A 23,598-nucleotide genomic window follows, 5' to 3' on the forward strand; every position below is an offset into this window, starting at 1 on the left:
CTGAGAAGCATCTAAACCAAGAAGATTGAAAACATCACTGCCAAGTGGCATCTGGAAGGAGCAAAAAAGCTGTGTGAGCTCGCAGGCTGGCTTGTTCACCATTATCCAGGTCTTTTTGCCATGATGTGTGAACTGGGTCTGTGGCTTTTATGGAACTCCCTTCTCAGGGGAACCTCCATGGAACTATACCATTCAAAAAAGCAGGAATAACACTTAATGACTACTGCCATATCATGTTGTACTTTAAAAAAATGCATTTCTACTGTTCATACATTTTAATATTTTATCTATCTTATAACTACAATTTTATTGATGCTATTGTATTAACTTTACTTGAACAGAAGTTTGGGAACTACAAAAATAAAAAAATAGACTATAAACTGATGTTATGAAAGTTTTAAAATTCCTGTTCATTGAAAATCTGGCAAATTCAATACAGAATAGCAAAATTGCTAGCTCAGTATAAATAAAGAAAAACATAAAATTTATATGTTTATAGATGATGTGGCAGCTGACACTAGCAATCCTGAAATATCAATTCAAGGAATTCAAAAGAGAAATAAGCAGGTACTATAAAGCTTCAAATTTTAACATTAACTATGAAAAATCAGAAATCTTAACTTCGTCTTGCAGACCATCCCCAATTATATTCCATACAGTATCTTTTAAAATGGCAAAAAGTAATTAATACTTGTATATGGAGAAACAGCAGATGTTATAAAATGATTTATATAAATAAAGGGGGAATTAGGGTTCCAAATTTAAAATGCTATTATGATGCATTTCAGTTACACAAATTAATACATTTATATCATCAAGGAGATTTTCAATGAAATGAATGGACTATACAAACGTGCAAGATTTTCTTATTAATGAGATCATGGTAATTCTATCTTCATAAAAATGTCTACATGAGATCAGACATTACAAGTGCAACTTTTGCAGTATTGCCCCTACAGCATACCCTTTAATGGCATTTATATTACATCAAGCTTTTAAAGATAATCACATTAATATAGCTTCTAAAACTTGGAAAATGGATCAAGTTGCTTTTAGAATGTTATTCATAACATTGTATATTTACGGCAGATACAAAATTAAAAAAAGATACAACTCTTAATTGGTTCCAGAATATGCAAATATGCAATCTGGTACATCATCCCCCTGTGTTGCCAGAGGTAACTTATCCACTGATTCATTTTAATTGTTTTCTAAATTCCAGATTTCTAGAGCTAAAGAGCATGATATCCAAGCTATACAAACTACTGATTGAATAATTATGTGGGTCATTTGAAGCATTAAAAGGATGTTATAGATGCGGATTTTGGGCTACCAGTAGACAATTCCCTATGGGACAAATAAGTTATTTCTGACTCAAGTGAAGGTAATGCATGTAAGGGAACTACCTTTCAAAGTACTTCCTTAGTAACAATTCCTGTCAAGGTACAGAAGATCTTCATTACACTTTCAAACAAGTATTGAAGGGGATGTCACAGAATTGGTATACTTGCACACATGTGGTGGTCATGTCCTCTGCACAGGCATTTCGGAACAATATGACCAAGCAAAACTTCACCAAGACCTGCCTTGGTTGGAGCCTTTGGAATCATTTATTAATAGACCAGTTTATCTACCGTATATTTGTTAAAGGCCATGTAAAACTTGAAATATTTTATGAAACATGATGTTCATTTTTGTAGTATACTGATCATATATCTCATCCACAATTCCCTCCATATCCTTTTAAGATTTTGCCAACCTATTAAGTAATTTCAGCTTGACCTTTTATAATTCTTAATCTTTGCACCCTAACTGAATTGTTCAATTGTTTTCTGTTCCTTTTTCAGGCTATGCTTATCTCATGTTCATCATATTGATCAAATGTTTACAGAGAAAATAAAGGACCTATCTGAAAGGTGAAAAGCAATCAAGTATGTTTCATTGTGCTGTGTAATCAGTATCAGAGAAAACCTGTCTGGGTGGCACAGAAAATACAACAAACCTGGATTATGGATCTTGACAGGAAATCTAAGGAGAAGACACCAAAACCAGAAACCAAACATCGCAATGAAGATTATACTAAACACATACTGCAAATATTATACAAGTCATTGTATTAAACATACTGCTGCTGTGTACACAAGCCCTTTACAAATCACTTCCCTGCTACAAAAGCAAATGTATTAATCACCACTTTGGAAACACCTCTGAGCTGCAACACTTTTACACACAACTGTTCTTGACAATCCCCAAAATTTAATTGTTAGGTGTCTAGCAATGAACCTTAATATCACACTTTCAACTTGTTCAAAGATTTACCAAATACATGCAAAACAGTACAAAGCAATACAAATACATAATCATTTCTGGAATAGCTGATTTACAAATAGCCCTATGTGCTTTTTGTGCATTTTAAATTAGCACAACCCTTCGTTCTCCCTCTTTGTGCTTCACCTACAATAACTTCTTTAAATAGTTGTTACTTTAAGGGGAAGTAAGAAAGATATACCAGCCACAGGTTTCAACAGACAAAACATCAGTTGCCATTATCAGCTACAGAAGTCATAAACTGACAAATGTAAGCCAGTCCGCAAGAAAAACCCGCAATATTAATTCCACTGGCCTACAGTATCCTTTTGAGTTTGGAACTCCCTGTACTGTGAGCACAAAAAGGAATCTGCATTTTTCTGTTCATTATTCAGTTATACTAGATTTCTGATCCACAAAAAAGAGTGGCTGCAAGACAACCACACATGGCTATCCCGTTTTATTCAGTCACAATTAATTAAACATGTTCAACTGATTATACTGCAAGATCTAACATGCAGAACAGGAGCAACTATCAGATCTGAAAACTTTCATAGACATAATGCTCCTAAAATTACTCACAGAGTATTTGGTATTACAGTACCTGGCTGGTTTGTGGACTGGACGGGTCATAAGAATAATTCTTCAGAGTATCCTGAGGATTCAGGTGAGGAGGATATCGGATTGTTGGGTGAGAGAAGTAGCTAGATGGGGCAGGAGGGAGAATTGCTTGTGGTGGAAATGGCAATGGTGAAGGTGGAGGTGGAGTTCTAGTTGAGATGACTAGAAGAGATAAGAATAAACATACATTATTTAGGCTCTTTCATTTTAAGAAAATTCTGTGCACATTAACACAGAAAGTAAACAAAATATTAACACAGAAATATAAATTGAAAATGATTAATTTCCATGTCCACATCCTAGGTTTTATCACTAGTCTCTCATTACCACAAATTCCCATGGGACAAAGTCTCTAAGGACATAATGCATGTATTTATTTTAATATGTATACTTGATTTAAACCTTTCCTAACATACAGACTTTATTGCCCTGCAGAAAACATATTTCAGTTATCAAGTATGACCTAAAACTTAGATGAAGTCAATCCATGTAAAAGTCTAGACTGATTTTCTCTTGAGGGTGTAGGAAAAAGAACAAAGACAGAGCCCAAAGAGTCAGCAAATGATTCCATGATACTTTATGCCTATACCCTGGCTAATGTGTGGGAGGGGGCAGGGAATAATTACTAAGCAATAACACCATGAATAATTAGCTACCCATTGTGAGAATGCTAATGAATGTTCAACTTCAGGGCCTGGGAAAATATCTTACCCAATGGCAATATCTCTAGTGAACAAAAAGGGTATCATATGCTGTACATATTTTTCTTGCATTTTCCTGCTTCCCCAAGCATTTCTGTATCAAGAGATTGTACATAATGTCTAGAAACAGTGTAATGTCTTTAGCAATGAAAGGAATGTACAGAATGTTCTGTTGCTGTGGAACTGTTCCATCAGGCATGGACATTATTTTATTAAAATACCAAATAATCATATTACACTTATATAATGGACAGTATTTTGGTGAGAAAAAAGCAACATTTTAAACAGGAACTAACACACGCTTGAAGCAAAAGCTGTATACAAGCTGTATACCACACTATTGTTATGTGGAGTTGATCAGTTCTTTTGTAGTTTTAGCATTTTGTTGATTTATTTTTAGCTGACACAGAAACAAAAATTCCACCTGTTTATCTCCCCTCTTCTGATCCTCTTTCATATATTCAATCATATACCCCCTCAGTTGAAAATGTAATAAAAATTATACTAAATAAAAACTATCAGAATGGGGAGAGAAAGATGCTGACAATGTTCAAGAATTCTCTTTTGCGCTCAGCTCAGGAATATAAATGGGTCTGTCACAAATTTAACATGCAAACACATTACATGTTGTCCACAGTGTAAACTTACCATAACCTCATGAATCAAATATAATTTGGCTGGCCCTCTTGCAGCCATCACTTTGGCTACACCATGTTCAAGATATTTCAGTACTCATGTAGACCATCTGTGCAAGGGTTCTAGTGACCGACTATTAAGCAAGGCCCATATGCAGCCTGCCGACCATCTAACTGCTCCCCAAAACATGCCTCAGCTACTAAGAAGGCCATATCTTATCACTGAAGATTAAGGAAGTTAAAAGATCCTTTCTTTGTGACTACTGAAATTGAGATCTCTTCCCCTTCCACCCTATTTTCCTGAAGTAAATAGTTTATTTTGGCACTGATAAATCCCTTAGAACTGCAGGTTCATAGCTTTCTTCTCCTAATTGCAGCACTAGATTCCCTTTTTGTCCTTTTAGGTAGTCATGCAGCTCTAGAAAATAACAGTACATCAGACCAATGAGCCAAATCTTTCTCAATTCTGATCAATACAGTGTATATATGTTGAACTTTACTATTTTCCACATGTTTAATGCTAGATATTTAAATCCCAAGGGTTTCTAGGTGAAAAGTCCATTAAAAGAAGAAAGGGCAATATCCATCCACCCCATTATGGCTTCAGCTTTATTCTAGGTTATCTTCTACACAGAAGTACAGACATATTGCCATCAGACTTGGGAATAATTTTTCAGGATTACTGAAACTGATAAAACACCATCATCTTAAAGTGTCCACTTTATTAGTCCCAAGCTGGAGTACAGCTTTATGCAGCTTTTAAAGATGAGCTTTACTTGATGAAAGTAAAGAATCTGAAGAGGTGTTTGGACAGATTCATACAACTGCTTCTGCACCAGATTAAAAACACTAGCAAGCGAATGGTTGATGATCAATGCCTCCTTTCAAAACATAACACAGGGCATGTGACAATGTTGATACTCCTGGATCCCTCTGTAGCTTTTGATAGCCATCAGCTAAGGTATACTTCTGAGATGACTATATGACTAGAAGTGAGGAATACTGCATTGAGGTGGTTTAATTACTACTTGGATGGCTGGTTCTAAAAGGATGTCCTTTGCAGAATATTGCTCAATCCTGTGGATTCTTCAGCATGGGGTTTCTCAAGGGATGTTTTTGGCTGTCACATTATACAACATCTGCATGAAACCACTAATGGACTAGACTGTGACCATCGACATGCTGATGACATAGAATTCTATTTCTCCTTTTCATATTTATCCGGTGAATGGGAGATTCTGGTGGTGGTAGGTTTAGGACTGATAAAGTACTTCTTCACACAATGTATAGTTAAACTATGGAATTCGCACCCATGGGAAGTAGTGATGGCTCCTAATCTGGATGGCTTTAAAAAGGGATTGGACAGATTCATGAGGGAGTAGGCTACCAGTAGCCTTGCTGGCTATGTGCTACCTCTTGCTCTCATCCTGCTTGAGTGATGCTGTTGGCAGTTGCTTTGTCACCATGTGTACAGAATGCTGGACTAGATGGACCTTTGATCTGCATGGCTTTTCCTATGACTGTGGATGTGCTAAAACAGTACTTAGCTGTGACATAGGGCTAGATGAGGGCTAATAAACTGAAGGTTGAGACAAGACTGGAATGTTGCTAGTGGGTGGTTCCTCTGAATGGTTAGATTATGTTCAACCTACTGTGGATGGATCTGCAGGTTCATAGTTTGGGGGTTCTCCTGGAGTCATCTCTGTCACTGAGGATTTCACATGGAGTGTCTTCTATCAGCTTTGGCTAGTAGACAAGCTACATTTCTATCTGGACAAGGATTGTGATGTTTGATTCCTGTATTGTGCTTATAGAATGTACTCTGTGGTTCAATTACAGAATTCAGGAAGTTATCAACATCCACAATCCATTGTAATTCATAATGAAAATATTATCTTACAAATTATTTTACTGTGAATATATTTATTTGGCACATCGGTTTAGCCATGTCCCACACATAAACTTGTCTTATTTCAAGTCTACATTAATATGGACAGAATAATACTCAACTGATTGTGTGTGTGTGTGGAGAGATGGGGAAGATGGGATGCTGACATGCATTCATTTTGAGATTATTCGCAGTCCCATGCAACTGTTACATATCTCATGGCTGTGAATAAACTTTTGTGGGAAACATAATGTAGATATAATGCCAAAAAGAATGTAAATTGTTTTTGCTGGATTCAAGGGATTTATTCTAGCTGAAGCAAAGAGAAATTCTCATGTTCTTGTTGCTAAGAGCTAAATTGAGCTTTATATTGATCAAGACTGACTGAAGCAAATGTTCCTGCACTGCAGTAATTAGGAAAAGAATAGCTACATATTGAGAAGTTTTTCATCAGTTTTGCTTCCTCACCACTGTGTGCAACTCCTGGGATCCCTGGATGATGATGCTGAAAAGTGGTCAGTCTTGGTGAAGAATCCTGGGGAGATGTAGTGCTAAACAAAGGCTTTTCAGGTTTCTTCATTGTAGGGGAAGACATATCTGCAATGGCAATACAACATAATAGATCTGTTAGCTGGGAGACCACACATTATATATATCATAGGTTACTGCCTTATGTTCCTTCAGCAGTCATTTCAAGATAATAAACTGGGCACAAATTAATTTTAATGGACCACTTGTTTTGTTTCATACCAAGGGCCTCTCTCATCACAGCTTTGCTGCTGGGTATCACTGTTTTCTAATGTACCCCATGAAAAAATACAAACTTCACCCAAACTAGTTCTTTATCTATACAGTTATTTTTTTTTTCTGGGAAGGTATTTCCAAACAAACCCTGTGAAAAATGAGATGTTACAGTGTTAGTGTGCACGCTGTTGTTACCTGACTAAGGTACTCAGAAGTTTACCTGTTTTCTTTTTCAGTTCCACTATTGGTAAGATCTACCATTAAGAGCAAATGTGTTTAACAAAGGTTTTCACAAATACACACATAATAGTCCTCCTTCCCTCAAAGCTGTTGGAACTCTGAAATCTTGCATAGTATCATTGTGCAGTATCTATAAGCTCAAAGTGCTGACATGTAAAATTCACCCTTACATCTCCATGAAAATCTGTTTTAGTTCCCTTTAAATGGATTTGAGAACAGGTTTGCATAATTCACATGTCTGCCATTGCTTCTTGCGGCTTAATAAAATGAAGATGAGGTGCAGTTCCTGCAGCACTAGCCTAAATTTTCCAGCTACAGTCTGTCACGTCATCCAAACCAAGGGACTGTGGGTTATGGAAGGGCTGAACAATTGTTGTAGTATCCATGGCCTGTTTTAAGGCTGTATGAGGGTTCTTTAACCCTGGCAGAATACTACACGTTCCTAGCATTTGGGTAATATGACGAGCCACAGTCACACCTTAGCTTCAGAAAAGCCACTGGCACACACCTCAACCCAGAGTGGCTTAAATATGATATAGTGGGCTGTTTGATCATATGAACTGGCAATAACTGACAGAAAGGAGTGAAAAGATATTCTATAATCATATTATAGATACATAAGAGGTGATGTCAAAGATGGAAGGAAGGGCCAATGTAGGACAGTGAATCCCAAACTGCATGGGGGACTGAGACAGGGCTTACTCTCACAGCAGCAAATCTCCAACCAGTATCAATTATCTCTCTTCTAAGTTAGGAAGGAAGGAAACACACATAACCCATGCTGCAGATGATCTGGATCCCTTATTGATTGGACAAAGGGGTCAGCAGGATGCTAAGAGACAGTATTTAACTAGGTTATCTTGCAGATGAAAATAGTAATTATATCAAATTTATGTGGTATATAAGTTTTACTTTATTGACTAGTAGACAAGAGGGATCTTATGCAACACTACATTCAACAAAATAAGTCATGTAAAATTGAATTGCTTCTGCTACAACTTTTAATTCATCCTTATTATTTTTAATAAGCCTGCATATTTTTGGTTTACAAGATAGATTTTAGTTGTGCCTGTCACCTCATTAAACCACACAAAAACACAGAAATATTTTAGCTGCTTGAAATAATGCTTTATGAAGCACAATATATTCTGGTTTCTTATTTAGCCCCTACCTTGATGGTTCCCTAATACAGAATTTACTTGCAGAACAGCAATAGCTGTTATTGTTAAAGTGGTGCTCCTTTAAAACTGTACAGAGCAAGCAGCTCCAGGTTTCCTGCCAAAGTTATGCAGTTAATAAAACAAAATACAACTACCATGTATATTTAGAACTATGTAAATGGACATACTAATGGCAGCCATGACCATAAGCTCATTTTTCCTAACTAACACAGCCCATCATACAACACTCAAACATGTATACAGGAGTTATGCATTTTAAGAAAGAAATTTAATGCTTCCAATACAACACAATGAAGTAAGGAACTTACAGGATCAACAACATATGAAGAACTTAAAGCAACAAAGATCAAATGGTTGAAATAATCACCAAAGCTTCCAATGTCCTTATTATTGTGAAGCAATTCAAATGATTTTTCTGGTGTTCCGAGTATGCACTGACATCATAATGGCATAATGGAGTATTTATGTTCCATTGACAGTGGAATAACAGACACAGTGTACAGCAAAACAAAACAAAAACTGTTTGTATAAGTTACTGAAAGGACTGCTTGTTGCTTAAACCAAGATGATAGACAGAATAAGATAAATAAAGGTGTGGTACTAAGTTTAAGGAGTTTGTATGGTTTCATTAAAAACAACACTGAAGTGTGATCCTTCTGTACTTCATATATTCTTAGAAACAAAATGTACTGATGTTCTATAAAGCATGATTACCAGCAATCTAGGCATTGCCCACATTTTAAAATTTGTCATATTCAGTGGTCAGTTAATGCAGAATTCAGTCATCTAACTCTTTTCAGAAATGACTGTGATGTATTAACAGGGTAATAAGAAACTGAAAGACAATGCAATTTTTTTTTCAAGACCAAAGAATAAAAACTGAATTCTTTATGAATGAGACCTATTTATGTGTTAGTGTTTTTGAATACACATTTAATGTTCATATAAAGAATTTTAAGTGCCAAAATCTGCAGCTAAAACCAAACTGTTTTATGTATTGTAGTATAGCAGTAGAAAACAGATCATATCCAAACATATTCCTGAATAAAATTGTAAGCAAAAATTGAGAAGATGATTTGCTAGGTTAAAAGTTTGAAGTTATTCTTTCATAATACTATAAAATATAAATTTTTGACCTGCAGTATGTTATTAATTTTAAATCATGAGCACACCAAAGAAATAAAGGTGTAAGCAAACTGGAAAAAGTTAGATCAACTCATTTCCCAACGAGGTAATTCCATCTACAAAGGAAGGCGAGAAAGAGAGTTGCTCTGAAGCACAGCGTATGTAGCCTGCTCCATGGCAGCTTGCACAAATGGTGCACCAGATGTATATCTGTTCAAGACAGCCCAAGGCAACTATTTTGATCAATTCTAATGTGATAAAATGCTGCGGGGAAAATGTGCAGAAATGTGTTTACGTCAGACTTTAATTAAACTGTTGTTTGCTTCCAAAGAACCTTAGGAAACACTAATGAGACATGAGTTTCAGCAATTTCCTCATCAAAAGCAAAGACCCTCTGCCTCTGTGTGAAACAGCCTGCCATCCAAGTAGTTCCCTCGATAAATGTCACATGGCACGCCAATCAGCAAGCCACCTGTTAATGGAACTTCACTGGAGTCAACTTGTGAGTGAGACACAGTTCAAGGATCCACCTGCCTACATTGGACACCTGCTCAGTTTTCCCAGACAGCAATGCAACATGTTCACTTTCCTATGAAGCTACAGGAAAGCCACCAAGGGATAGGAACACAGATGCAGAATAAATAGTTTTGCATTTATTTCACCCAGCCCAGCTTAAATCCCAGATCCATCTTCATTTAGTCATAGCTTCATACTACTTAATCTAGATAATTCTTTCTTTGCAAGAAACTCTGGGCTGTATCCAATGAACCATAAGCAGAAAGTGAATAGGTCCAGTGCAATTCTACAAATATTTAAAGTGCTCTAATAGGCATATACTATAATTGTTCTGACCTCTCCACCAACATAACATGTTGTGCATGCTCTCATGGAAACACAGCATCTGTACATTTCGTTTCAATTTCCTTGTGTCATACCCTAGCTATGCAGCATTAAACAGTTCTGAGACAAGGATTACCATACCTTTAAAAGAGTACATTAAATAGATAAAATAGAGATTATGTATAGGAGGCAAAATTAAGAAGGCACACTGTCAAAACTGGGAGACCAGTTTAGATCCAACAGAAGTGTTAGTATTCATGCTATTACATGTATACTGCACCATGGAGGTACACGTCACCCTTAACACTTGAGAGAACAATGGTCTGCTAAAAATACCCCTTAATTGAAACAATGTGAACCCATAACCCACACACATCACAGTTCCAAGGGGTCCTTGTAATGTTGCAGCCCTTTGTTCTCACCTCATTCTCCCAGCCATAATGATGGGCTCATTCCAGTTTTCTATAAATACGAGAACAGAAAGGAAAGGATAGATGTGCTTTATAAATGGACTGTATAAAACAACTGTACTAGTAACATCATACTTCAGGGTAATAGCATCTGATTCTGAAATCTTACCAAACACTAACAATAGCGTATTAGATTTATAAACTTAAGAAATATAGATTACATCATCTAGGTCATTCCTTCAAACTGTTCCATAAGCAACGGAGCCAGAACTTTAAAAGCAAAACAAAAACAAAACAAAAACAAAACCTTCGTATCTGTGAGAAAATTCAATTGTAAAAGCCAAACATATTGCACTTTATACTGGATAATATGTTATTTGTCCATTAAAAATTGGTGTATCACCAAGGTTCATAAAGCCTTTAAGCTAAAATACAACAACAAATCCCTGCAGATTGCAGCATTTTATTTAATAATGCTAGGAATCTAAGAAATGTTGGTCTACAACAAAAAATCAATACAGTGAAACCAGTATTTATTTTACTTCTTGATATGAATTACAAAGATGACAAAGTATTCTCCTTTGAAGACTCATGCTAGACTTGTGTAAACCCATTCAGTTAAATGGGATTTACTTTTAGGTTATTGTAAATAAGATTGAAGTTTGAAGATGTATTTTAAGGCATCATTACTGAAAAAAATTAATTTTAAATCACCGCATTTAGACACAGCTTCAAATTCAATATGCTCAGGTATATTTAAATTCACTGAAATCACTGGGTTTAAATAGGTCTATTCTTTTTTGCATTCTGGCCACAATGCTTTGGTTGCCATTACCACACTAATAATTCTATTTGTAGAAAAAGTCTTATATGCATATATTTAGGACCTCCTCCCCCAAGCATTACTTATTTAAAAATCATTCAATTTGGGTCAATTACTTTAATCTAATTAAGATATTGTATGTCAGTGTAATTACAGTAGCCAGCAAAGAACATGGGCAAAACCAGTCCATATTTTAATTGGACATACACTACTGAGAGCAAAGTTACTATCTGAATATATAGAATGAATATGATGTGGTAAATCATATTTCCTGCATTGCTTTTAATCCCAAAGGTATTTTCCCCTTGGAAATAAACAGTGAACTTGTTTGACTACCCTGAGCAATCTACTCATGGCCCTTTTAGTGGTAACTCCATGTTTGTGAAGAAGCAAGCAGCACAAATCAGAACAATTTTGTATTTAGAAACTGAGAAACAAATTTCGAATGATTTTGTGATGTATAATGGCAAAGGATTATAGAGACAGCACATAATTTGCTGAAGACACTATGCTCACCCAGCACAAGCACTTAAAGGATCTAACGGCCAAAACATGACCTGGGACATTCATGATCAACACCTTCTGGTGTCGTCATTTCTGTTTTATACAAATTAGCATTGCTGTTTTGAATATTGGTGAAGCGCCAGGAGAGGGAAAGTGACTTTTTTCCTTCACTGCCAATTCTGACTACAAACAAGCAAGCACAGTCTCAGACTACTGACAGTTCCCTCACACAACCTAAAGAGACAACCGTTCTAGGCACATTTTGTTTAACACAGAACCAAGGTTCACAGTACCAGGTTCCCCAGATTACAACTCTGTGAATGAGAATGGTTACAGATCTGACACTGACTACAACAGCCTACTCTTCTCAAGCTGAGAGGACTAACAAGTCCTCCCTCAAGATAGATCTTTCCATGAGGTCACCTTTTGGTCCTGTCTCTTTGAGCAATATGTGACTCCGCACTGTCCCCCTTTCCATTAATGTCTAATCCTTGGCTTCTTATCCCCACTCTTTCCTATCCTATTCCTATCTACCCACCCTTCATTAGGAGTCTGTAGTCCTCTTGGTTCAGAGGGCCAGCTTCGATGTCCTCTAAAGGATTAAATGGCAGCTGGTCTCCACTCTGTCCATCCTATTCTCACTAGTTTCCAGCTTTAGCACCTTGGTCCCTCAGTATCTTCCACCTTACCTTCCCATCTGACTCAGAATTAATTCCTAAGTCTTCTTGACATCCATCTACAGTAGCATTGAGTCTAATCCCAACATATGTCAGCAGTGCAACAGCAAAAATGCAACTGTCACCAATTCCCTTTCAATCCCTTGTGCCTCTGAAAAAATGTATTCTGAGACAAAGAGAAGGAAAATTTAGTAAACATAGTCTTTCCCACTTCCACCATCAGAATCTTCCACTAGCTCTTGATCCCATCTAAGAATACAAGGACTCCTTTTGTTCACAAATGCCTAGTTAAGAGCCAAGTCATAAACTCTAATATGAGATTAGCCATGTCATAAGTAAAGAATTAGAAACAATTAAATTTACCTTCTTATATCCACCAGTACCTGGGAAACCCTATCTGGTTTCCACTAATAAAATACAGACATGGAGAAAATGGGGGAAAGGGAAATTTTATTTGAATATAATATATATTTTTAATTTTTTTAAAAAATGACTGTAACCAGTCACAAAGAATATGGAATAGTAAGCTGGTTCAAATAACACACTGGGCTCACCATGTGCTATTTAATCATATGTTTGAAGTAGGGTTATGCAAGGGTTGTTTAACCTTTAAATAACCCACAGTGCCCCAGTCTTGAAGGCATAGCATGGGGTTGTGCATTTGTAATTGTAGCAGCATGTGCTGCAGCTCATCATGGGTTCAATAACCCATGGTGAACCTGACATGCTGGATGAACAAAGTCACTGTGTTATGAGACTGGGTGGGGGAAAAATGCTTCCCAGATGAATCCAAAGAACCATGAGGCATAGGAATGTACATTTTCTTAAACACAAAGGGATAGACTATTTAAGGCACACCACTGCCTCGTTATGTAGTGATGCTATATTTAACTGGTCATTCAAACCTCTCTGATTCCTCCTGATATGAATATATTAGCAGGCTATTGCAGAAAAATGTGATTTCTCAGATTGCTTGTGCACTGCTTTGGTAGTCAAAGGACATACATTCCAACAGTGGAAAGATAGCAATTGACAAAAGTTGTAATAGTCCCATCTGTTTTTGAGTTCCTATCAGTGCAAGTCATCTATGCCTTTTCTTTTCCTACTGATGATGCAGTGTGCACAATGGGACAGCTGTGTCTTACTTCCCTCTGATACATGATCTCCATGGGTCATCTAGAGTTCACAAATCACACTGTGGGTGAGATCTTCAAGTCCTGCTTTGTATGACAATTTCGAAGTGCAGCTAGGTACTGAATCTGCTCTTTCCTTTCACTTTCTACATTCCTGCTTCAGGGAAAAGCATGGATTTTCTCTGAGGGCTTTTTAGAAGTAGAGTATTTTCTCCACCTTTTACATTAGGCATTGGCAACTTGTGGCTTTCTAGACATTCTGGCTTGGAACTCCATGATGCATAACCACTGGTTATTCTGGCTAGGGCTGATGAGAGTTGTAGACCAAAATATCAGGAGGGCCATTAAAAAAAAACAGAACAAACTTATAAGGTTTTATCAACATCTTTCCCCGTTTTAAATACACACTATAGGGTAAAATGGTAACATTAGGCCACAATGATAAATTGCCACAACTAATCAGGATTGGCTTATCAAACCAGAATAATTGCTCTGTTACAAAAATCTGATATATTGGTATTTTAAAAAGGATCTTATGTTTCCTTTAAAAAGTTATTAAACCTAGTTTTAGGTCTGATTTTCAAAGAATTGTATGCCTACTGATTACCTTTAGAAGAACTTAAGCCCTAATTTTGCCTTTTCTCTACAGCATCGCCACATGGTAATAATGAAAGTCTTAAGTGTGCATTATTTTTCTTAAAATCTCCTATTTGAGTATTTCTATATATTTAATATCATCTTGATATTGATTTAAAACAAATAGGAGGAATCTGAGATTTTAATCAAGTCAGTTAGAAGTCAGTACTACCTAGCCTACAACAGCTACAGTCAATAAAAATTGCATTAGGGTACAATCCTAATGTTCTGAACTGAGATTTGTGCTAGTAATTATATTTAGATAAACTCTGGATTTCATGTGCCTATTGTACAAGGTTCTTACTGAAATGCATTTAGTGCCAACCTTCATCAAAGAGGACTTCCAAGAGTGTTAGACAGGCAAACCAGATCCAGTAGCTTTCTTTTGAAATGTATTCTGTTACTTCTGGCCAAAAGAAGGAATTTCTATTTTAGACATTTTGATGGATAAACAGAAATAGCCTTTTTGTGGGCTGTTAGTTTCTGAATATACCTCAAATAAAACACAGTAATGACTGATGTATAAGGCATGTATATGTTTATTACATATATTGTGCAATATGAAATATTTACAACAGTACAACAAACCGCTAGCAGAATATAGATATATAACTCTTTTAAAATAAACTTTTGGTCATGCTTTTGATAGCAGTGAATACATAGTAACATAAGTAAATGGGTATTAAGTAAGATAACTCTTACAGAGTAAAATGCATTTACCAGATGGAAACGGTTTCTTCATGATAAATTCAGCTTTAATCCTCAGGAGGTGCCTTAGGAATTACCTTTGAGTTCTGTCCTGTATAGGCAAGCAGGTGGCCTAGTTGTCCAGTTATGGTTTTCAGTTCCTGAACAGCACTACCTACCTCCTCTTTTAATTCTCTTAGTTCAGAAATTAAGATATCCATTTTAGAAAAACCATGAGAAGAGGGCCTTATGAGAAAAGATCCATCAGGAGATGGCCCCGTAATTAAAGGAATTCCAGGAAAAGCAAGTCCAGAAGATGGGGAGATAGCAAAAGATGGCAGAGGTCCAGAAGGAGGATATCCAGGAGAGGATACTTGCTCCTCATCACAAGGAGGTCCAGCAGGGGGTAGGTGAAGAACAGGTGAAGGGGATCCCAGAGCTTCTGTTTTAATGGTAAGCTGTGGCTGTAATTGTTTGTTGCTGTTGAATGCAGGAGAACCATAGGAAACTGAACATGATGAAGAAACTGTAAAATTAAAATGTATTTAATTGTACACACTAATGTACAATTCAAAATAAATCTTTATCTGTATAAAATTTTCTAGAATATGCAGTACTAAAATAATACATTTTAGCAGTTAACTAAAAACATCATGCTATTATTGTTTTTACTCTTGGGCAAATATATTTTTCCAGTCTAACTCTGATAGCAAATTTAAGCAGCTGAACTATTCAAGAGAAATCCCTGCGGTTTCCCAGTAATAATTTAATAAAATAATTAAAATAAAGGTCTTTTTAAAAGAAAAAAAGTTTAGGGATTTTTAAAAAGATGAGTATGAGGTACAAGCTACATCAGTTCTTTTCATAGGACCCCTGCACAACAAAGTGTGTAGTCTAAATTATTCTTTTTTCCATCAAGGCAAGTATTCTTGTTTTCAAAAAATAATTCAAATCTGTTCCTATAATCATTTAAGCAACATCAACCATCAATTCATTATTACATGGAGCTTGGTATAAATGGAAAATAAATACCACATTGAGAACTAATACTAAGCATAACTGACCATTCCTTTTTAATATCAACTCCATAGCTTTGAGTATTGTTATCAAGAAAGACAAGGGTCTAAATAATTCCTCAGGTACAAGTCAATATTTTTCTACATTCATAGGAACTGCTCCTAGCCCTCTAGTTGCAGGTCCATACTTGATGCTGATGACCACACAAAAGGTCTCTGCATTTAAGGTAATGCCTTGCTGGACTGGAAGGCAGTGTCAAAGTTGGCTGTCTAACAGCAAAGCAAGCTCTGAGAAAGCAGATATGGATGGCCTGAGAGCAGCCTGAAAAGTCATGAAAAGTTACATAGATTCTCAAGACTCGGCCAGACCCTGAAGCATGTTGGTGGAACCAGAGGCCCGAAGGCCTAATCCAGCCTGTAGAAGTTCTCCATTCAGTCTGCAGAGCCTTCATAAATTTCTCAAGGGGGGCAGGGCATGAGCCTTTATAAGACCACATAAATCCTCTCAGTCCATTTATGTCACATGACAATGGCCAGATTAAAAGCAGTCAGTTGCACTGGTGGTGCTTAAATGGAGCAGAAAGCAGTTCTGCAGTTCCCACTTTTCTGGCAAACAACCATGCTGGTGCAGAGAATAATGTGCTTGGGTCTGGATGCCAAAATTCCTAATCTGAAACTCCAGGCACCTTATATAGGGTTTCAGAAACCCCACTACTCCCTAAGCAGCTTCTGGGATCCTGGCCAAAATCTGTATCATGCTTTGACAGATGGTATTAACTACACTTTTGTCTCAAGGAGACACAATTAGCTCGAACCCACAAAAGGAAGCTCATGGGCAAAAACAGTTCTGCTCTTAAGGATGTCAACATCAGTGTCTGTTACTATGAAATTCTTATGCTTTGTAGTTTTACTTACAAAACCTAAAGTGTTTTCAAGGATTTGTATAACCCTTCCTACTAAACAACTACAACAAATACCAAATAAAGAAATGGTATCCACCAAGCTCCCATTTTTCCCCCCCAAAATGTGATTAAGGTTAAAATCCTATACACGCTTTCCTGGGAATAGGCTCCAAAGTGGATTTACTTTTGAGCAAATATGAAAAGGTTCATGCTATAAGGGAGCAATTCTAGACATTGATTGAGGGTTTGTACAATAGGTTTGATTCCCGTCTCCAAGGTCAGACACAGCACTCCACCCTCAGAGCTGGGAAGCAGTGTCTTGATTGTGTTCCCCACAGTCCTGCAGCTGTCATGGAAAAAATGTACCAGCTGCTCTTCCAGGCCAGGAAAGCTACCTCATAGCGGGATAAAGAAGTGTGGAGGAGAAAAGAGTGGAGTGGTGAGGATACAAGGTATTCTGAAGGTGTTCCAGTCATCTTCATTTCCCCTCTAAAGAACTCAAAACCAATGGGCAAAAAGCCCATCTAAAGAAAATGCAGGGCAGGAGAACGGGAAAGTGAAATTTCTCTGCTATGCCTCCCACTCTTTACTGGAAGCCGGTAAAGCTCCAAGTTGTACCTGAAGGGACTCTTTTGCTCCCATCATATACTTAAATACATCATTTCAATTAGTTAAATTAGTAAATGGGATTAAAACCTAGTTAAAAGTTAATGCTTTTATGCTTTTTCATACAGGTGGATCTAAAAGTATCATGGTTTTAACTAACAAGTGGTGACGGCAACAAAATGCTCAGTGTGGAACATTCTGGTTTCTTTCTACCATCCTGGTTTTCCTTCCTTGCTGCCAAGGGTTAGATACAGTTCCAAGGTCACTGAGCATGCTTAGTTCTCATTGCCTGTCCTGATTTGTCTAATGAAGTGTGTACTTCTGCAAGCCTTGTGCATGGATGGTGCTATTTTGGCTATGGAAGGACTGGCATTTGGAAAATTGAGATCACTGATAGTATATATATAAAGATAAGCTTCTTCTCTACAAAGATGAAACTTAAACTACAATGCTGATCAACCTTTTTAAGCTCACAAGATGCCCCTTCTTCCTCAGTTGTGATAAAATTGTCATGAATTAAAAAAAGAATTACTTACCAATAACCGTGGTTCTGCATATTCATACTTGTGGAGCAAAGATCTCAGGTGCTGCTGAGCTTCAGGAACCTTCTAGAAAAGCTGTGCCTGCCATTAATGACCATACTCGTATGGCACTGGATGATGGGAACTGAGGTTATAAACAACCTCATCTTCTGCCACTAGCCTCAGAATCTTATGAAAGCAGCAATTTGGTCAATAGTGTTTCTTCTTTTTTCCTTTGTGTTGGTACCAAGTCCTCTCGCATGGAGACCCTTCGCAAGTGCAGCTTCTTTCTACCCTTATGTCTGAGGTTAGAGGAAAGCAGAACCAAAGCCTCCACAAATTCCAGTAACTCTGAATCTGAGAAGAGCTTGAAACTGAAAGATGCATAGCTCTTAAGAAGATCCCTTGGAGATATGATGATCCCTGGGAACAAATTGTGTCAAGTCCCTTGGTACTTACCAACTTTGAACATCAAAGCCATTATTTGTTGGTGCTGAAGTTGCCACTGAATCAGACCTCAAACGTGTCTGATTATGACAACAAAGGCATCAGCCTCTGAACTTCAAGAGATCCAGAAAAGCCTATTCTGATTACATCACAATAATTTTTCTGAGACAAATCATGCTGCCTCCACCTTTGTTCTAAGAAAACTGGAAAGACACGTGCTTGCATATTCAAAACACACTAGCCTGACAGTCTAAGTAACAACAAAGGATGTACTCATTGTAGAAGCACATCAACAAAAAACATATGCATTGAGGTCTATGAAAGGGAAAGTAGCATGAGAAAAATCACTTAAAACTAAAGAAAAGATACAGAAAAGGAATAAATTCAGTAACCATGCACAATGCATACCAATGTAAAAAATAAATGACCTAACACCATCCCAAATGATCTGTGTAACAGCCCAAAACACTTCCATTACTATACGCTATCGGTTGGAAAGGCTACACTGTAAAAAAAATAAAGAAACAAAGAAAGAAACTAAAATCCTAAATAAAACAATGAATCTGTACTTGACAGTGCCTAATTAATGGGAGGAAGCGGGGGAGACACACAGGAACTATCTGCCTCCATAACCCCATGTGCCTTAAATGGCCTCTTCTATCATGCTCATGAATACATTCAGACACATTTTTCTTCTGAACTGAAGGTCACCAAAGCTTAAGCACCACAGAACTCTGCACTCCACAAAAAGAACTATGCAGAGACCACCTTGACAAGGAACTCAAGATTGTTCTTCCCTATACGTGGGATTAGTTTTAATAATTAATTTTCATCAATTTGGCAACAAAGAAACAAGGAGAAAGAAACACATCTTGACAGCAAGATACAGGACCCGTTACGATGCTACAGCTTCTCTTACGTACGGGAGAAGACCTTGAACCCCTGTGTGCTTTCTCCCTGTTCCCTCACCAGGTATAGAATTGATTGTACATATATAAACAAAGTTTGCCACTATGCCCTTAAACTGTTTCAATAAATAGTGTAACAAAGACCCCCTCAAAGTGTTGTGAGGATTTATGGAAAAGGCAATTACATCTACACATGGTCAGGTCAGTAGAGGAGGCACAGAGAAAGGGATCGCTCCTGATCTTACTTCCTGTATAGTGAAGGTGTAGATAATATTGTATGCACAACCCCAGAATATGTTCACAGCAATAATACAGTCAACACATAGATGATCCTTTTGGAAAAAGAATCCCAAGTAGTATTCTTGTGCTTGCACATTTTTATAGAAAAAGACACAAGTAAATGTTTTATACTTTATAAATGCTACATACTTTATAGTTGAGCACAAAATATAAAAAGTAAATTCTACACTTATATTTTCCTACTTATAAGTAGGAAAATGTGAAGATAGACAGAAATAAAATAAAACCTGGACTCCCATAGTTGGCACCACAATTGCTCTGTGTAGTATAAATAATGCTCTTTTTAAAGAACTGCACAAGTCTCCTAAGTCACAAAAATGATTTTCTGAATGTTGCATTAGCAGGAAATTAGGCAGGAAATTCATGAATAATATACATCTGAAACAAATGGGATTGTGTGATACAGGTTCATGCAACCATGTTGATGTATAAGCTAGTAATAGTTTTATTAATTACAGCTGAGGAACTGGATAACTGTGAGAGGAATGTGTGAGAGAAATGGTAGGCAGCTCCTTCTTCTAAGACTGAGTAACTTGCTAGGTTAAGAAAGAATGAGATTTTTTTAAGAGAGAAAACACTTTATTGAAATTGATCTACTTTCCTGTAACACACAAGAGATCTTTAAGCTAGCAAACAAGGGGATAAGGTTTTACAAACACTGTGCTAAAACATGATAAATTTAAATTAGCAATAAAATGATGTGCACAATCCAGCCAAAAGTAAGTTATTTTAATTTCTATTGATTGCATGTGCTTATTTTGCCCACATAAATTAATTAATGAAAAGTGTTGAATTATGCCAATTATGCCAATAGATATTCAATGTGATACAATGATGTGTTAGCCTTTAATGCTACTGTCATTTAGCTAATATTGTAAACAATGTAACTGCAGGTGTAAACAGTATGACAGAAGCAGAGTTCCTAGCTACCTTTGCAAAACAGGATAAATTAATTTAAGGAACTAGTGTATCCTCTATTTCTATTTTAGATTTTTATTTAATAAAAGTGCATATGAACTGCTTGGTACAATGAATATAACAAATTCAGATAACAGATAAACTGCTTCAATTATATCTGTACACTGAACAGCAAGACAATTGGCTAAGAACTTCAAGCAAGGAAAAGGTGGGCAGATGGAGGGTAAAAGTGCTTGTTTGAAAATGTAAATAATTTGAGAACTAAGCAAACTGAAAAGTTAAAAAAGCCATGGGCAGAAAACAAGAGTGAAATAATCCACTTTAAGATTAGTGTATTTGTTTTGCACTTGCTTCTAGGTGTTTGTCAGCAAGCCAACAGGCAAATACAAAGCAGGTGAGGCTGTCAACATTGTCCATGTCATTAAAAAAGAGGGGGGGTGCGATCCTATGGCTCCAGAGGTTGATGTGTATCCAGCTGCTGTAATGAGGTGCAGCGACAGTGTCTGTTGTGCACTGCCCCATTACTTATATCCAGACGGTCATTTCTACCCATTAGCTAAATGACAGGAAGGGAGAGGCAAGGTAGCTGGGTCACTGATTAGTAGATGGTCCCAGCTTTCTTCTCTCCCAGCCCTGGCACACCCCCTTTCACTGCTCTCCATGCTGCATTTGTGCTCTTGGAGAGGAAGTCACTGCAGTTCTTTCCACATTAGCTGCAAAGGGAGGGAGGTTAGGAGCATGGACATCAGAATCCCAGCACCCTGTGATCCTGGTGCTGGGACTCCAAAAAACCCTATGCCCCCCACACAGAAATGTTGGTAGACCACTGGAATGCACCCTTACTGTATTACTGCTTTCATTCCAAGCTACTTCTAATGACAGTGGAGCAAAGCTGGAAAAAGATGGCAGGTTTATTCACCTTATAAAATGCATGAAGAAAATCCAACAATTTAATACTGGGTTTCTAGATTCTGCCAGCTAGTGAATCGGATAATTAAACTGATATCTCACAAGTCTCTCTAACTGGGTTTAGTTTCCAGAGATAACCACATTGTTTTGGTAAAGGACTTGGCATGTGCAAATCCAACAGCTGGGTGCAAAAACTATGGTAATGGGGATGGGATAATGATTAATAAGGAACATTACTTTGAAAGTTGGAAAACTCCAGGGAAACAAATATTTAGATTTTACTTTTTAATTTCAAACTGGCAAACATAAATGTATTCATAATATTTAAAAAGTTACATAAACCATAACAAATCTAATGCTGCAATCCTATACATACATACCTTGGACTAAAGCCCACTGAATTCAATGGACTTGCTTCTGAGCCGACAAAGAAATGAACTATTATGTTCTCTTATATATATGGATTTTCTTACCTTGATCTCTTTCATGCCATGTTCTACTCCCAGCAGCTGGTGAATTTGGGGAAGGATAAAAGTCCCCTGTTGGGCTTGGTTCCATATTCTCATCTATGGATATAGTTTTGGGTCTCTTACTGTGAATATACAAAAAGTAGTATTTATTTTATCAGCATGTATGTAGCATGTGCCCCCTGGAATGTTTCCAAGTTTTCAGTCTAGTTCTTGGGCCAAAACATGTTCCCTTCCTATAATGGTTCGAGTGGCAGACTGAAGCTGAAATTAAAAACTTTCAAATTCTTATTAGCCATGAAACTTACTGAATATCCTTGAACCAATTACTACCTCTTAGTCTGGCCAACTTCACAGAGTTATCTGACAGTAAAAATGGGCAGGACACCATATGCTGCCTTTGCTCCTTACATAAATACACTTCTTACATTATTAGATTCCTATTTCTAGTTTTGCCAAAAATATGGACATAGGTAATTTTTATTACAAGGCTTGACATGTCAAAGCTTTCATTCTATTTCAGTGACAGAGGTTGATCTCATAAATAGTATCACCACACCTACTTAATTTTCTTATTTCAACATGAACATTAATAAATACTCATAGTAACTTTAATTTGTACAAAACACTGTACATCACTACTAATGTAATCCTATACAGGTCTACTCATAGGTAAGCCCACTGAGTTTAGTGTTGCTTACTCCCAAATAAGTGGGTATAGATTTCAGCCTAGCAGGTACAAAGCAAAATCATGCTCCATTTAGAGTATTACTTAGCTACATCATCATCATCTTCATCATCATGTATTTATTTAATAAGCACACATTCACCAAGTGTGTGTGTGGGTGGGGGAGGTTATAATAAACTCACCTGGTTGGTGGGGAAGATAGTGATCTCTGTAAGTTTACACCCGAGTTCATATCATGATAGTATGGTTGACTTGGAAGTTCTCCAATGGGGAAGTTTACACCAGCTCCCTGGGTTATAGGTGCTAAAGAACACAGCACATACATAGTCACACCCAGTCCTTAAAAGTGTCATTCAATGCTAAATAGACAACACATTAAAGAAAATCTACTAAAAGTCTGCATGTAATGAATAGAAAGACTAAACTGGGTACTCCCCCAGAAGCAGTAGACAGTTATACCATTAATTAGTTCAATTAATTTTCTGGCTTTGTGACACATCTCGCAGAAGTTATCAGAAAATTACTATAACAGATATGTTGTAAATCATTATTTATAATAAATTTCCACATTCATCTATGAATTCTGTAGGCAACAATAAAATAATGGAATGATAATTAAATACAACATAAATTTATGGTTGCTTTAGTTAATAAAACAAAATGCCTTCTGGAAAATAAACTCTTTCCTGAGAATTTGTTATGTCACATGATACATACCCAACTTTTACTTTAATTAATTAAAACACACTTGTTTTAAATTACAC

General features: G+C 36.8%; 1 protein-coding gene across 10 annotated transcripts in view; it reads right to left on the bottom strand.

Moving 5' to 3' along the window:
* Nucleotides 1-23,598, bottom strand: part of NFIB (nuclear factor I B) — a 213,663-nt gene that overhangs the window by 51,911 nt on the left and 138,154 nt on the right. For all 10 annotated transcript variants that reach the window (XM_044427761.1, XM_044427760.1, XM_044427759.1 and 7 more), the window contains 4 exons: nucleotides 23,017-23,137; nucleotides 22,153-22,271; nucleotides 6,621-6,749; nucleotides 2,912-3,090 (listed from right to left, as the gene is read on the bottom strand). In XM_044427761.1, the coding sequence (XP_044283696.1) occupies nucleotides 2,912-3,090; nucleotides 6,621-6,749; nucleotides 22,153-22,271; nucleotides 23,017-23,137 (548 nt within the window). The remainder of the gene's footprint in view (nucleotides 1-2,911; nucleotides 3,091-6,620; nucleotides 6,750-22,152; nucleotides 22,272-23,016; nucleotides 23,138-23,598) is intronic.

This window comes from Varanus komodoensis, unplaced genomic scaffold (genome assembly GCF_004798865.1).
Source record: "Varanus komodoensis strain SLA01 unplaced genomic scaffold, ASM479886v1 scaffold19, whole genome shotgun sequence".
Lineage (NCBI taxonomy): Eukaryota > Metazoa > Chordata > Lepidosauria > Squamata > Varanidae > Varanus > Varanus komodoensis.